We start from the raw sequence: 13,138 nt of genomic DNA on the forward strand, positions 1-13,138 counted from the left end.
GACGACAAATGATGCGTGACTTAACAGGATGGAAACCTCTTAAAGAACCAACATTCAAATTCGATAAATATGAAGTGTCACAAAGATCAAATTTGTTGTAGGTGGATTTTTAAACGAGGACAACGTTCAATTAACGCATATGTATCAAGACATGCTAAGTAAATGTGACTATCAAAAATTTTAATAGTACGAAGAAATATAAATAAAGAACCATCATTCCAAATACAAGTCTCACCATACGTTATAACTCTATTTGCAATAAAAGACGGATATCGTCCAGTGATAATCACTACATCTTTTGGCTCAGTTATACTCATTTTGTTTCTTAGTAAACGCTGCAACCGCTCATATTTAAGAAATAAGGGAAACATTTGCACAACTATAGACGGCTAACTATATATTACAAAACCAGCTTCATATGAAACTTTACCACCCCAATATAAATATAAATTTACTTCTTACTGTATCTTGATTCATTTTTAATACAAAAATTTGTAAGCTGAATAAAAATAAATTTATATTTGAATGAAATTGTAAATTGTGAGTAGAAACTGGAGAATGCGAACCTTTTCTACACTTGAATATATAGGCGTTTGTTGCACATGCAGAACTCTCCATTTTGTTGCAATTCACATGCAGAATAGAGAATACCAGGATACTGTTCAACTAAGTCGCTGGTGCGGGCGCGACTTGCACTCCACGACTTACATGGCACTCTGTCATACGCGACTTGCATGTCGCTGACCCCACCACGTTTTGTCCCTTTTTGTTTATTCAAAAGTCACTTGTCCCCCTTTGGTATTTTTGATTAAAAAAAGAGCCCTTTTGGCTCCGGACTCCCTATTGTAATGTAATAAAAGAACACAAGCATTAACACACTTAAAATACGAAATAATTGAATGAGAGAGGAAAGAAATCAAAGAACCAAGTTAAATTTGGGAAGAACTCAGCTTTGCAACAAAGGAGATAAAAGGAGGTTTCCCGGATTGTTAATGAGATGTTTTAAGGAGTCAGGTTTCTAAAACGAACAAGGCATATTTATTTATGTCAACTGACCCTCGAGGTCTCTTCCGTAAGGCTTAGGGGAATATTTGACAAACGTATAATGGCAGAGTTAGTTTTAACTGAACTCAAATGGAGAGTATATGTAAACAAGGGAAAACTATTCCCATAAATAGGGTCGGGGAAAACTATTCCCATAAATAGGAGCGCAAATATGGCCCTTTTCCATTTTATAATACTGCACTCAAAGGCCCCATTCCACAAGGAGGAAGCCTACAAATCAAACAAGAACCTTCACAAGAAACCATCCTATACAAGGATCCTGGATGATATCCAGATGTATCACTGAAGATCGTCTAGTGGTGATTGTCTCAAAATATGTATCTGGATGTTCAATATCCTAACTTCTACAGCAACAAATATTACCTGCAGTAGCCAACCAACCTGACTTGCCTTCAATAAGGTAGGAATCGGCAAGGCTTATGAACAAAAACAGATGCCAACCATTGACACAAAGGTTCCTCTGGTCCAAAGCAAGAAACCCCCTCAAAATGATGTCCAATCCTCAAGATTTTATACGAGCCCTCCAAGGGAACAAATCCTCCTGTTCCAAGGAAGAGGTAAAAAGAGATGAAGAAGTCATGTTGCAGTAATTGGAGCCTATTATGTAGTATAAATCAAAATACAAGCACACAAAAATAAGCAAGAAACAGAATCACTACCCTCTCACTGGTGTCAAAGCTCTTGTCTGCCTCAGGCCAAAAATCAATCAAATCCCCAGAAGATTCAGAATCAGAATAATCATAATCTTCATAATTCTTGTAACAAAAAGACAACAATTCAACGATATGTGCAAAGTGATTGCGATTCAAATTGGAAAAGAACTCAGGTAAATCTAGATGAAATTGAGAATCAAAGGATCAAACCTCATCGTACTTGCCAACATCAGCTGAATCTGCCTCGTCATCCACCTATAGATGTAAATGTGATTTACAGTATTCTAAAACTTGTACTTGAAAGCTAAGCATCTAAATAGGAGGGAGTTGTTGCAAATGAACTAAATTATTACTCATCAAGCATGTCAGAAAAGAAACATTTCAAAGTTAAAGCCATATAAACATCCTAATAGATTCAGGAGATATAAGATGTTATGTCATTTACAGTATCCGGGGAAACCTGTAATTTGAAGTTCAGCATTTTAACAAGGAATCAAAAAGATAGAAACTTTATTCACATGAAACTTGTAATTTATTAAACAGATCACAGCTTTTAAAAAGTTGCAAGTGAAGGTGATGCAAGAGAAAATAAATACAGAAAAGAGCATTATGAACTCTAGATATAAAATTTCAACAGTTGGAAGTACCATTAAGCATCACGATGCCTTCAAGAGATATATCATATCAGACTTGGTAATCTACTTTCTGTGTGGAAATCTAGAGGCAGAAATGTTTGCTTTGTTGTTAAGAGAGACTAGGATGTTTACTAGAGAGACTAATACCATTACAGATAGTGAGGAGTATAAAACACAAGTTTGGAATCCAAACTATTTTTTACTGGTCGAACAAAATTGTAACTTTATCATGTTTTCTAGCCTTAAAACAGAAAAGTCATCCAACTTCCTAACTGAAGGAACTCTTCATTACAGAAAACACAGGAAATTAAATTAAACCTGAAATTTCAGAATCTTCAAAACACATTCAGCCCTGTACTACAGTAAATTCAAAAGAAGGATGCCACAAAATACAGAACAAGGAAATGCATCACCAAACAGAAGAGTCCCGTTTAGGAGCACAATATCTAGAGTAGCAATCAATGATCATTCAAGGAATTAGCAGTAGTAGCAGAACAAAGAAATGTAAAATGTTGATTACCCTCCATGGCATATCCTTCTCCTCTCTGCGCAAAAGTTTTTCGTATGCAAGATTGATTGTTTCGGCTTTCATGAAGTACAAAAACTTCTCCTGAGAATTTTTTCAGTTCAATTAGATTAATAAAAACTTCAATAAACAAATGGTGATGAATCATGATTAACTACCAATGCACGTGATTAAAAAATATAGCCAAAAGTGTCGAACAAACAAGTACCTCACGTGTCATGTTTTTCCATGTCTCAAAACCTTTATTATCCACTTCAAACTCATTTCCATCTATGTTCTTCTTCACAAAATCCTCCCTGCAACACAAATCCATGAGGCCATGACCATTCAAGACATCCATTTTTTTATAGAGAAAAGACATAAAAACACCACTGAAGTAGTCCCAAATTTTCAAAAAGACATTTTAAGTTTGCGGGTGTCCTTATTGACCAACAAAACGTGTAAAGACCGTTGTAAATACAAGCTTTTGACCCATTATCTCACCAACTTCAGACTCAAAAACGCGCGTGTGATACACTCCTATTCAAAACATTATTATTAAATTAAATTTAATAAATCTATTAAATAAAGGTCGATTTTAAACCAAGAACACCTCTTGTTCCTCACTTTTTTTCAGTAGTTTTTCGATTCCATTTTCTCTCTGCAGAAGATTGGGGGGAAATGAAATTCTCATAGATGAAAAATGTTGTGAAAGTTTACTTCATAAGGAATTGGAGAAGAGAAGACATGATGAATTCAAAACCTAATCTTAGTTGACAACTTGATTTCATAACTTGTAGACAAAATTAGAAGAAATTAAAGCTAATATGTGAAAAATTCTTACCTATTTAATCTGATTTCATTGAGAAGGAGCGATTTTTTTAATAGATCTTCCAAGCTTCACCAATGGCCATTAATGGAGAATTGGGGAAGAAGGGAAGATGACATTTATTAAAAAAAAAATAAAGCCCTTTCCATGTGGCATTTTTAATTTGTTCCTGCAGAAAATATTGCTCATTCACGCGTGAGACTTGAGTGATAACTCAGATGGGCTGAAAATAGGTCAATCGCTTGTATTTACTCTGCAAATTTTGCGGTTAATAGGATACACACAAATTTAAAGTGTCCTTTTGAAAATTTGAGACAACTTCAACGGTGTCTTAATGTCTTTTCTCTTTTTTATACTATATAATACTAACACACTAAACAAACAAAATAGATATCCGTAATATGGCTTTTCTTTAACGTAAGATTTGGCACATACATTGAATATGTTAAACAAGCATAGCTAAACTCATATTACTCGAATAAATTCGATTGAGAATAACTAAAAATAGAGATAAGAACGGACTTACATGAAAATCCGAAAAGCCGATCTGGGTTGATCAATGAGCCTCTGCTCTTCAACAATGCTTCTGTTCCTGAGTTGGCATTTCAATTTCTTTACATCCTTTCTGGATTCACATTGATGCATGTCAGCCAACGCAATAGCCACTGAGATGCCACACGTTTCACTGCAAATACACCCGCACTACACAATCAAGAAACCCATATATATTATTAATCAGAAAGAAAAGAGGGAAAAGAAAAAGAAGTACCATTTCTGAAAAGCACTGCCGTCGGGACCACGAAGTATTTTGACACCAAAAACCCTTTTCCTTGTTCCAGCTTGGTAGACCATTGAATCCAAAGCCACCCTCTTTTGTCTCTCCCTAGGTAGTCTTAAATTGGATTCTACTGGACAATTGGAATTGCCAGTACTATGGCTGTAAGCACCCAAACTGTACTAAAATGCGCCTAAGGTTTAGGATAATGCCCCGATTGGTGAAGTATTTAAAAGGGTTGCAGGACACGTGGTCATTGAGGCACATTTTAGCGGGACAATGGTATCTTTTTCTAAACTGCGCGGGGGTGCGGGGTGGGCGGGGGTCAAATAATATGTCAATAGTGGAAGTGAAGAAGCGCCTTTTAGAAATAAAAGGGCAGAGATTTCCCGCGATGAATCAAAAAGTGGGGATTGTACGGACCTATGAGGAAATGACACGTGAAAGTTAAGTTGCGTCGGGTTGGGTAACAGCGGCGTATGGCGTCTGGTTTCCAGCGGGCCGATCAGGGTTCATTCTTGAGGTTCGAGAATGGTTGACACATTTTTCGGTGCAATTCGAAACGAGTTGTACGAGTTTATGATTTTTAAAGGCTTGAGAAATCATATAGTTGATTTCGGTCAATATTTGTTGTTCTGAATATCGGATGGCAAACTGGATTATGCCAGTAGATTCGGAACGTCGAATTTGGGTTAGTAGCGGAGTTGGTTCAATTTTGAAACTTTTATATCACTCTTCGATCCTTTATTTCAAAAATAGTAAAACAAGGTACCGGGGTTAATTTATTGATAATAATTTTTTTTTTTTGAAAATTCAACATTATCATTGAGTGCAGAACGTCGAAATTAGTCTAATAGAATATATGGTTCATTTCTGTCGGGTCCCAAACGAATTTCAAGAGTTCATTCAAAGATTTTTAAAACCATACAAACCAGCTAATTGTTGATATGTGGTAGCTAAATGTCACATTCTTCGCAAACGCGAGCCTCTGACCGCAAATGCGGAGAAAAAATTATTCCTTCATTATGAACGCGACAATGGATCCATCACAAAGGTTAATCGGGTTGGGTCGGGTAGAAGGCGCTTCTTCGCGAATGCGAAGGCCAATTTAATTGGTCAGTCAGCATTGACCCTTGCAAACGCGAAGGATTGACCGTGTTTATGAGGTACTATTCACTAAATAGTACATAAGGTTCATTTTCGTGATTTTATTTCATTTTTGAATTATGAATTAATAATCACTGAGTTAATAATCATGAATTATGGACATTTAAGTTGATTTCTAAGCTCATTTATATATACTTACATGTTGATTGGATTTGATATCCTCATTTTGGATTGATTATGAGCATTACATCCTCATTATATAGATATACACCCATGAGATATTGGTACCACTGAGAAACACTACTTTTGAAGGATAATAAGAAACTTTTGTGAAAGCCCTCTTCGTGAACACGAGTTGGAGGGGAGAGATAAAATTGAGATTGAGACTGAGATATGAGATACATTGTATTGATTGCAAACTTTCCATGAATTCTACCTGGTAATTATGAGCTTGGTGGGTGTATATAAAAAGTCATTGACTTTCGTTATTCATACCATCCACATTGCAATGATATGCATTTTACTTGTTTTCCTTAGTGTACTTGACTTGCTCTTAGTTTTTGTTTACTTTCATATGTATATTAGTGTTGGCTTTTGTTTTTATATAATTCATATTAGAGTTGTTAGTAGAGACGGTGTGAGTTACCGTTTGGGACTTTTCTACTTGCAGGTGGCGTGCTCATAGTATATTTTACTTATCTTATTTTTTTCCTTACTCGCTCAGCCTATGATTATCTACTGAGCATAAGTGGACCATCCTCACTCCTACTGTGAATTTTTTTTATGTAGATTCCAGCACGAGTACAACACACGGAGGTAGAGATCGTGTTGTTAGTTGATGATATTCAAGGTATTGGATTGTTCTAGCATTCAGGGCAAATTGTTGGATCTCACTCTATCTTACTTATGTCTTTATTTGGATTAGAGATAGATTTTATACTTTTTCAGTTTTGAATTTGTATTATCTCTTATTTTCTTATAGTCTTGATCATAATGTTCTGTAGTATATATATTTTTACAAAAATCTGTATCACCACTTTTTAATTGTTTTTGTTTTTGGATATTCGTACACTTATCTTGTAATATTTCCATTATATGTTGTATTCTTTGTCCTAGTGACTATTTTGAGTCTGGATTTTGTTCTACTCCATCTTTTTTGGACCAGTCAAACTTACTAAATATTTTTCTTCCTTGTATTTTGTTTATTAATTTTGTTTTGTCTGGTAACTTATATTCATCCATCATAGTATTATCATTTAGTGTCTTATAATTTATTACCATTCTAGTTTTCCCTCGTACTATTTTACTATGGTTTCTTATTATGAAAACTGTTAATCTATGTCTTGACTTGGATCTTCTAATTATTCCTAATTCTAATAGTTCTTAAGAAGACTATGCAGGATTAGAATGGAACTTGGAAAAATTTACTAAGAAAGAAATACTAAACCTAACTAATCATTGAATGAAAGATAAAAAAGACCTAGATAAAATAATATAAGTCCTAGACAAACTAGAAATAATTAGAGTAAAACTCTTGCAGCATTGGGACTCCAATCAAATTACCTGTAAATTAGAAATAATCAATGCAAAATACACTATAAAGACAGCATCTATTGAAGCCACAAATGAAGATCTTAAGGATTTTGAAGTACAAATAAAAGAACTATTAGAATTAGGAATAATTAGAAGATCCAAGTCAAGACATAATCAACATTTTTCATAGCAAGACACCATAGTGAAATAGTACGAGGGAAAGCTAGAGGGGTAATAAATTATAAGAGACTAAATGATAATACTACGATGGGTGGATATAAGTTACCAGACAACAAAATTAATAAACAGAATATAAGGAAGAAAAATATTTAGGGTTTTATGTCCTGTTCTATCTATCTTTTATGGTTAGCTTGATCTTTAACTTAATCAGTTATGAACCATCCAACCTGACATTCAAACTAATACTAGAAGTGCAAGTAGACAAATAACAGATATGCCTGATCGACAATTTATGGATATCCAAGTTTTTTCTAGTTAAACCTTTCAAACCTACTACTATGAGTCTCATATGCATGAGACACATGTTTGATTTGGCAATTTGTTGTAAAGATTCTAAACTTATTAGATTTATGTTAAGAGATGAACAGCGTATAAAAAAAAGTATTTTGGGAGAAACACATATTTTGATTTTGATAATTTCACTACTACATATGACTTGAGATAACGAAGGGGGGAGTATTGAGTAGGATTTTACACCATATTTTTAAGAAATATATCTACTTCAACCTTGCTGCTTGCTCATATCCACGTATTTGCTTACCTCTGTTTACTTTTCATTGTCTATTTATTAGATTTGTCTTTAATATTATCTAGTTATCTATTATGCTCTATCTATTATATATTTTATATTTTATTTATTATTGGTATCAGAGCTCTAAGCTTCTAGGAGACTTTAATACATACTTATGGTATCAAACAATATTTCTAGAATTCAAAAAAGAAAATTGTAATGTCCCGAGTCTGTACCTCAAATGCTACACGCTGCTTACGACCTCAAAGGACCACAAGCTAACCCATGACTAATATTTACTGTGAGCACTAAATAATAATGCTGAAATAAATGTAAAAAATAGACTGAAATGCCATAAGGTTCAAAATCTGTAAATACTGATACAAGATAACCTCTATAATAATATCTGATAAAATATCTGAAAACTGAAATACTATCTGAACTAGTCTAGTCTAAAACACCTCTAACTGCACTGACTTAAAGTGGAGTTGATGGGACAATCCCCCAAATAACTCCATCTATTGAAATACTGCATCTACTCACTACTAATTCTGGCACTACTGACTGAATCTGAATTTGTCTATGCGTGGTCAGAAACCTAAGCGTTCAAACCTATGATATGAGATATCATAGCACAAATAAAAAGTATGCGTCAATACGCGGAATATACTGGTATGCTGGATGAGGTAAGGCTGAATGCAAGGGTTCATATGCATGAACAATAACTGATGAATGATAGAGAGTAACTGAACCATGAGAGTACATAGATAACTAAACTGTTGTAAATACTGAGCATGCAATACTGTGCATGTACATGTACATTGCAACTGAGCTTGTTTGAAGCTAAGCATTGAGTTTTGATACTGAATAACTGATATCTGAAGTTACTGATAACTGAGTTACTATTACTGATTGACTGTATCTGACAGTCCTGATTCTATAGAACTTAACCGAGTTCAATTCTGAAGACTGAAACTAAAATTGTGGGAGGTAATCATCTAATCGACATACCCCAAATAAGATAACTGAGTTGGGGTCCAACCTGTGACCCCAGTTGAAAGGGTATCAGTACTATGCCACGAGTAAAGACACTGAAGAGTCACCCTCTACTGGTAGGTACCCTAAATGAGAATGGTGGTACCCTCTATTGGTAGGTAAAGAACCTCATCAACCCTCAACTGATAAGTTGATGTCCCAACCTACGCTAGCTACGTAGTTCTAGAATGCAAGAATTACTTCTAAGGATCACACCCTTTATTGGCAGGTGAGCCCCCATTCTTGGGTTCACTTGTGCTGAATCCTATTCCCAACTAAAAGACACTGGACTGAGTATACTGAACTGGACTGGAATGATACTGAGTTTATTGAGTTTTCCTGAGTTTTGTAACTGACTGAGTTCTACTGAGTTCTGTAGCTGACTGAATTCTTCTGATCGTGACATAACTGATACTATTCTATAACTGACACTGGCTCTAGGTAAACAACTAGATTTTCAGGTATTGAATACGCCCAGAACTCGATAACATAAGAAGTAAAGCATAGCATAATCTTGAATAACATAACAATATATACTTGTGCATAATTCACTCATAGAGGTATTTTATCAAACACTTGTAGGGCATAAGCTTGTACATATACTAGCATGTTATGATTACATCATTTAATTTACTTGGACATTCTATCAAACACTTAGGGAGTACAACTTAATACACGTAATCATGGATAATATATAAACATTTCAACTACAATGCCCAAATATGCAATTTCATGGATTTAACATGTAATTCATAAAATTCCCCATAAATACTATTCTATTCTCATAAATCTTATCATAATCATGGATTGAAAACCAAATTAACATCATAGACATGCGTACAATTAATTTTGAACATGGGAATTCATAATTCCATAAACTTGAAGTTTTAAAAAGATATTCTTAGACTCTATGAGTGAAAGGTACCCATAGATGAACACCTAACAAACCTTGGATTGTTAATTCTTGGAGTTCTTGAAGAAATTCTTAAGATTGACCTTGATTCCTTGGAGCTAGGGTTTTGTTTTCTTGAGTGAGAATGCCTTTTAATTTGGGGAAAAGTTAATAATGAATGAGTTTAAACATTTTTAGAGATTAAATCCCACCTCTGGGTGTATTAAAATCATGGGAAAAGACCAATTTAACCCTGGACAAAACTTTAATTTTTCATTAAAAATTTTCGACCTGGGGCCCTGGCGCGACGTGGCGCTATCACGTCGTGTCTCTGGAAAATGACAACACTGGATGCGAATTTCACCTTTGGCACGATGCTAAGATATCTAGACTGACTCCAAAGTTAACGGCTATATAAAGAGTTACGAAAGATAAAGAAGCTCCTGGATCTAGCAAGGCATAAACATATAATTGGAAGATCTGTAACGTACCAGTGACCATATCAGGAGAATTTTCCTAATCTTGTCTAGAGTGAAGTGCATAAAGCCTGTTTGGGCATAGCCCACTGGTGGCACTAGAAGCGACACCCTGCTGATTCGGGTGACCTGACTAAGTTGAAGGATGATTATACTGATCTAAGAACCTGACTAAGGAAAATCTCTAACTATGTGGCCTGGTTTGCCATACCCAAAACAAACATCACTGCCAACTTTGTAGAGTAGTGAATGCAACTCTGAATTCTGCATGGAAGACATGCTTGTCCAGGGGATCTGCCTGAATGGGCTGAGGTGCTGACTGATTTTTGGTCGTTCTTCCATTAGTTTTTTTGGGAGGCATGTTCTGTAGCCAAAAGGAAGAAAAGAATTAGACTGAGAGTTTAACTTGAGCTCATACTCACTCGCATGACATGAATACTGAAATAAGGGAAACTTTTCCTAAAATATCTCATAGACTTCTATCCATAAGTATGGTGCACTACACATCCATGCACAAGACTCTACTTGTAATACCCCGCGATTTTCCTAGATTAAATTTTCCCCTAAAATATTAAGGGATAGCTTCCAAAAATGAATAGTATTTATTTCGTGTGGAATTCTTTAGATTTAGACTTTTCATGGTGTGGGAAATTAAATAAGCTTTCCATTGATATCAAATTCTTCCAATTTCGACACTCGGTAAAGGAGTTATGGCCTTTTTAAGTTGACAGTGTATCACCTGGACAGTCACTGCATCGTTGAGGTGGTTAAATTCGTAATTGTCCTTTTCCAGTGGACCTTCATGATATTGGTGCATCATGGAGGAGTCCATTTTCCCATTTGTCAATTTTCAGTAGTCCAACACTATAGTGGCGCATCGCGATGAAGGTCAAAATAGAATTTCTATAGGGCACCGCAAAGGTGGCACGTCGCATTGAAATTCCAAGTCCCAATTATCAAAATCCAGTGGAAAAACGCGATAGATTCGCATTGCGAAGGCACCCAATTTCCGAATCATCAAATTCCAGTGAGCCACCATGATAGTGGCGCGTCGCTATGGCTCATTAAATTGGGACCCCTGTTACATTTTTCAGCTTCGTTTAGGAGTTTAAAAGAGGTATTTTGGACTTTTCCCAAGCCCCCAATCCATCCAAAACACAAGATTTAACATATCCTAAGGCATTTTACACTTATTTCATCCACTCTTTCTCAAAAGAAAACCCTAGACCATCAAAGCTCCTTCTCCAAGAAATCCAAATTCTCCGTAGATTCTCCAAGGAAGCTTAAAATTGAGTATTTCCAAGAAAAGATAATCAAGAACCCATCATCAAGAACTCTATAGGAATCCAAAATTCAAGGTTCCTTAATTTAATCATCCAACAAGGTATGTGGGATTATGAACAAGGACAATCCTTCCGTCCTTGTGCCCAAAACTTACTTTTAAATTTAAATTTCCTGATTTTTTTATATGATTTTCCATGAAATTCAAGTTAGGGTTTATACCTATTATTGTTACTTACAAGCTTATGATATTTCCAACAATTTAGAAATTGAATTCCATGCTTATGTTCATATTTTCATGCATATTGCTGAAATTTTCAGATTTTGAGTAGTTTTATCAATATTTATATTATTAAGCATGATTATTTTGATTTAATATGAGATTGATGCATGGGTTATTAACCTAAGATTGAATATTATTATTTTAAGAAAGATGATGCTTTAAGCATCTTATGAGCAGATTATTTCTAATTTTTCAGAAAAATTTGATCTTTTGATCATTGGTTTAGCTTTGGAATCCACTTTATAGATTAGTACAGTTTACAGAACTTAGATTAGCTTTATTTATAGATGTACTCATATAAATGCATAATTGGTTTTTCATATGAACCCTTACATTAGTTTTAAAAAGTGGATTTCCAATGGAGCAGGAAGTGTGGGATTAGCGTGCCCTATCTTCCACAAAACTACGAGCCAATGTAGGTACTGATTGAGATTATTCCTATTTATATGGATGACAAATTTAGCTTGTGATTGATCACATGGATTAGGTTATCCTCTCTGGCAAGAGTACGACACCTCTCCCCAACGTGAGGTTTCTTCCTTAGGAGGACAAGACGTTGGACTCCATGTAGCTCACATGGTTTATATCGGTTAAGAGAACCTTCCTAACATTAAAGATTTTCAGAATAGTTTTAAAAGTATTTTCCTTACAGTTTAGAGTATATTCCCTAAATCTTTGAAAGAATTCCCTTGCAGAATAAGTTTTCAGATATGATTTAAGAATAAGAACAGAATACAAACTTTAGAACTAAGCGTTATGACTCATAAGATTTATACTATATGCTTTATTATTCTTGATTTATGATTTTCAACTTTTAGATTTACTCATTACTACGTGATTCATTTACATTTAGCATGAATAATTTTATAAACTGTGATGATATTGCTCATCTATTACATTCCGCCCATATTGCTCACCTATTGCATTTTCCCCCATATACTCAATACATCATCAAAGTACTGATCCACATATATGTTTATGTGCTACATTGTCTCATTATGTAGGTTCAGGTGCTCAGCCTCAGTAGAACGAGTGATTTTCGAGCATATCATCTATATCTGTGCAGTTTGTGAGTTCTCATAGTTTGGGGACTTAGTTATTCATACTTTCAGTCATTTATAGATATTTCCGTATTCATTTTAGACAGTTCGAGTCAACTGGGGCCTGTCCTAGTGACTCTCTAGTTTCAGTTAGTAGAGGCTTGTCAGACTACTAGATTCAGTTTTAGACATTTGATTTAGTATTCAGATTTTCAGTATTGTTTTACCAAGACATGTGAGAATAGTTGGTTTCAGATAAGATTTCTGCATTTATCATG

At 34.9% G+C, this 13,138-nt stretch overlaps 1 protein-coding gene across 2 annotated transcripts; it reads right to left on the minus strand.

Annotated features, from left to right (window-relative positions):
- Window positions 1–429: 429 nt before the first annotated feature.
- On the minus strand, window positions 430–4,800 carry LOC107873166 (high mobility group B protein 7). 2 transcript variants are annotated; one of them, XR_001675148.2, is made up of 8 exons: window positions 4,457–4,800; window positions 4,214–4,372; window positions 3,088–3,175; window positions 2,874–2,963; window positions 1,929–1,973; window positions 1,725–1,820; window positions 1,429–1,606; window positions 430–840 (listed from the first exon to the last, which is right to left on the minus strand). XR_001675148.2 is itself a non-coding variant. In XM_016719910.2 (7 exons), exons 1-7 carry the CDS (start codon window positions 4,537–4,539, stop codon window positions 1,568–1,570), a joined length of 600 nt encoding a protein of 199 aa, XP_016575396.1. In that variant the 5' UTR covers window positions 4,540–4,799; the 3' UTR covers window positions 1,107–1,567. The 2 variants fall into 2 exon arrangements, 1 of the variants encoding a protein (XP_016575396.1); XM_016719910.2 differs by lacking the exon at window positions 430–840 and having other exon boundaries at window positions 1,107–1,606; window positions 4,457–4,799.
- Window positions 4,801–13,138: the final 8,338 nt, after the last annotated feature.

This window comes from Capsicum annuum, chromosome 6 (assembly GCF_002878395.1).
Source record: "Capsicum annuum cultivar UCD-10X-F1 chromosome 6, UCD10Xv1.1, whole genome shotgun sequence".
NCBI lineage: Eukaryota > Viridiplantae > Streptophyta > Magnoliopsida > Solanales > Solanaceae > Capsicum > Capsicum annuum.

Bases quoted from the DNA above. Each gene is read 5' to 3' on its own strand.
- LOC107873166 (XM_016719910.2), bottom strand. From the start codon at position 4,539: ATGGTCTACCAAGCTGGAACAAGGAAAAGGGTTTTTGGTGTCAAAATA. The intron at 1,974-2,873 runs GTAATCAACATT...TTACATCTATAG, and splicing joins AGAAGGATATGCCATGGAGG to GTGGATGACGAGGCAGATTC. The intron at 1,821-1,928 runs GTTTGATCCTTT...TTTTGTTACAAG, and splicing joins ATGTTGGCAAGTACGATGAG to AATTATGAAGATTATGATTA.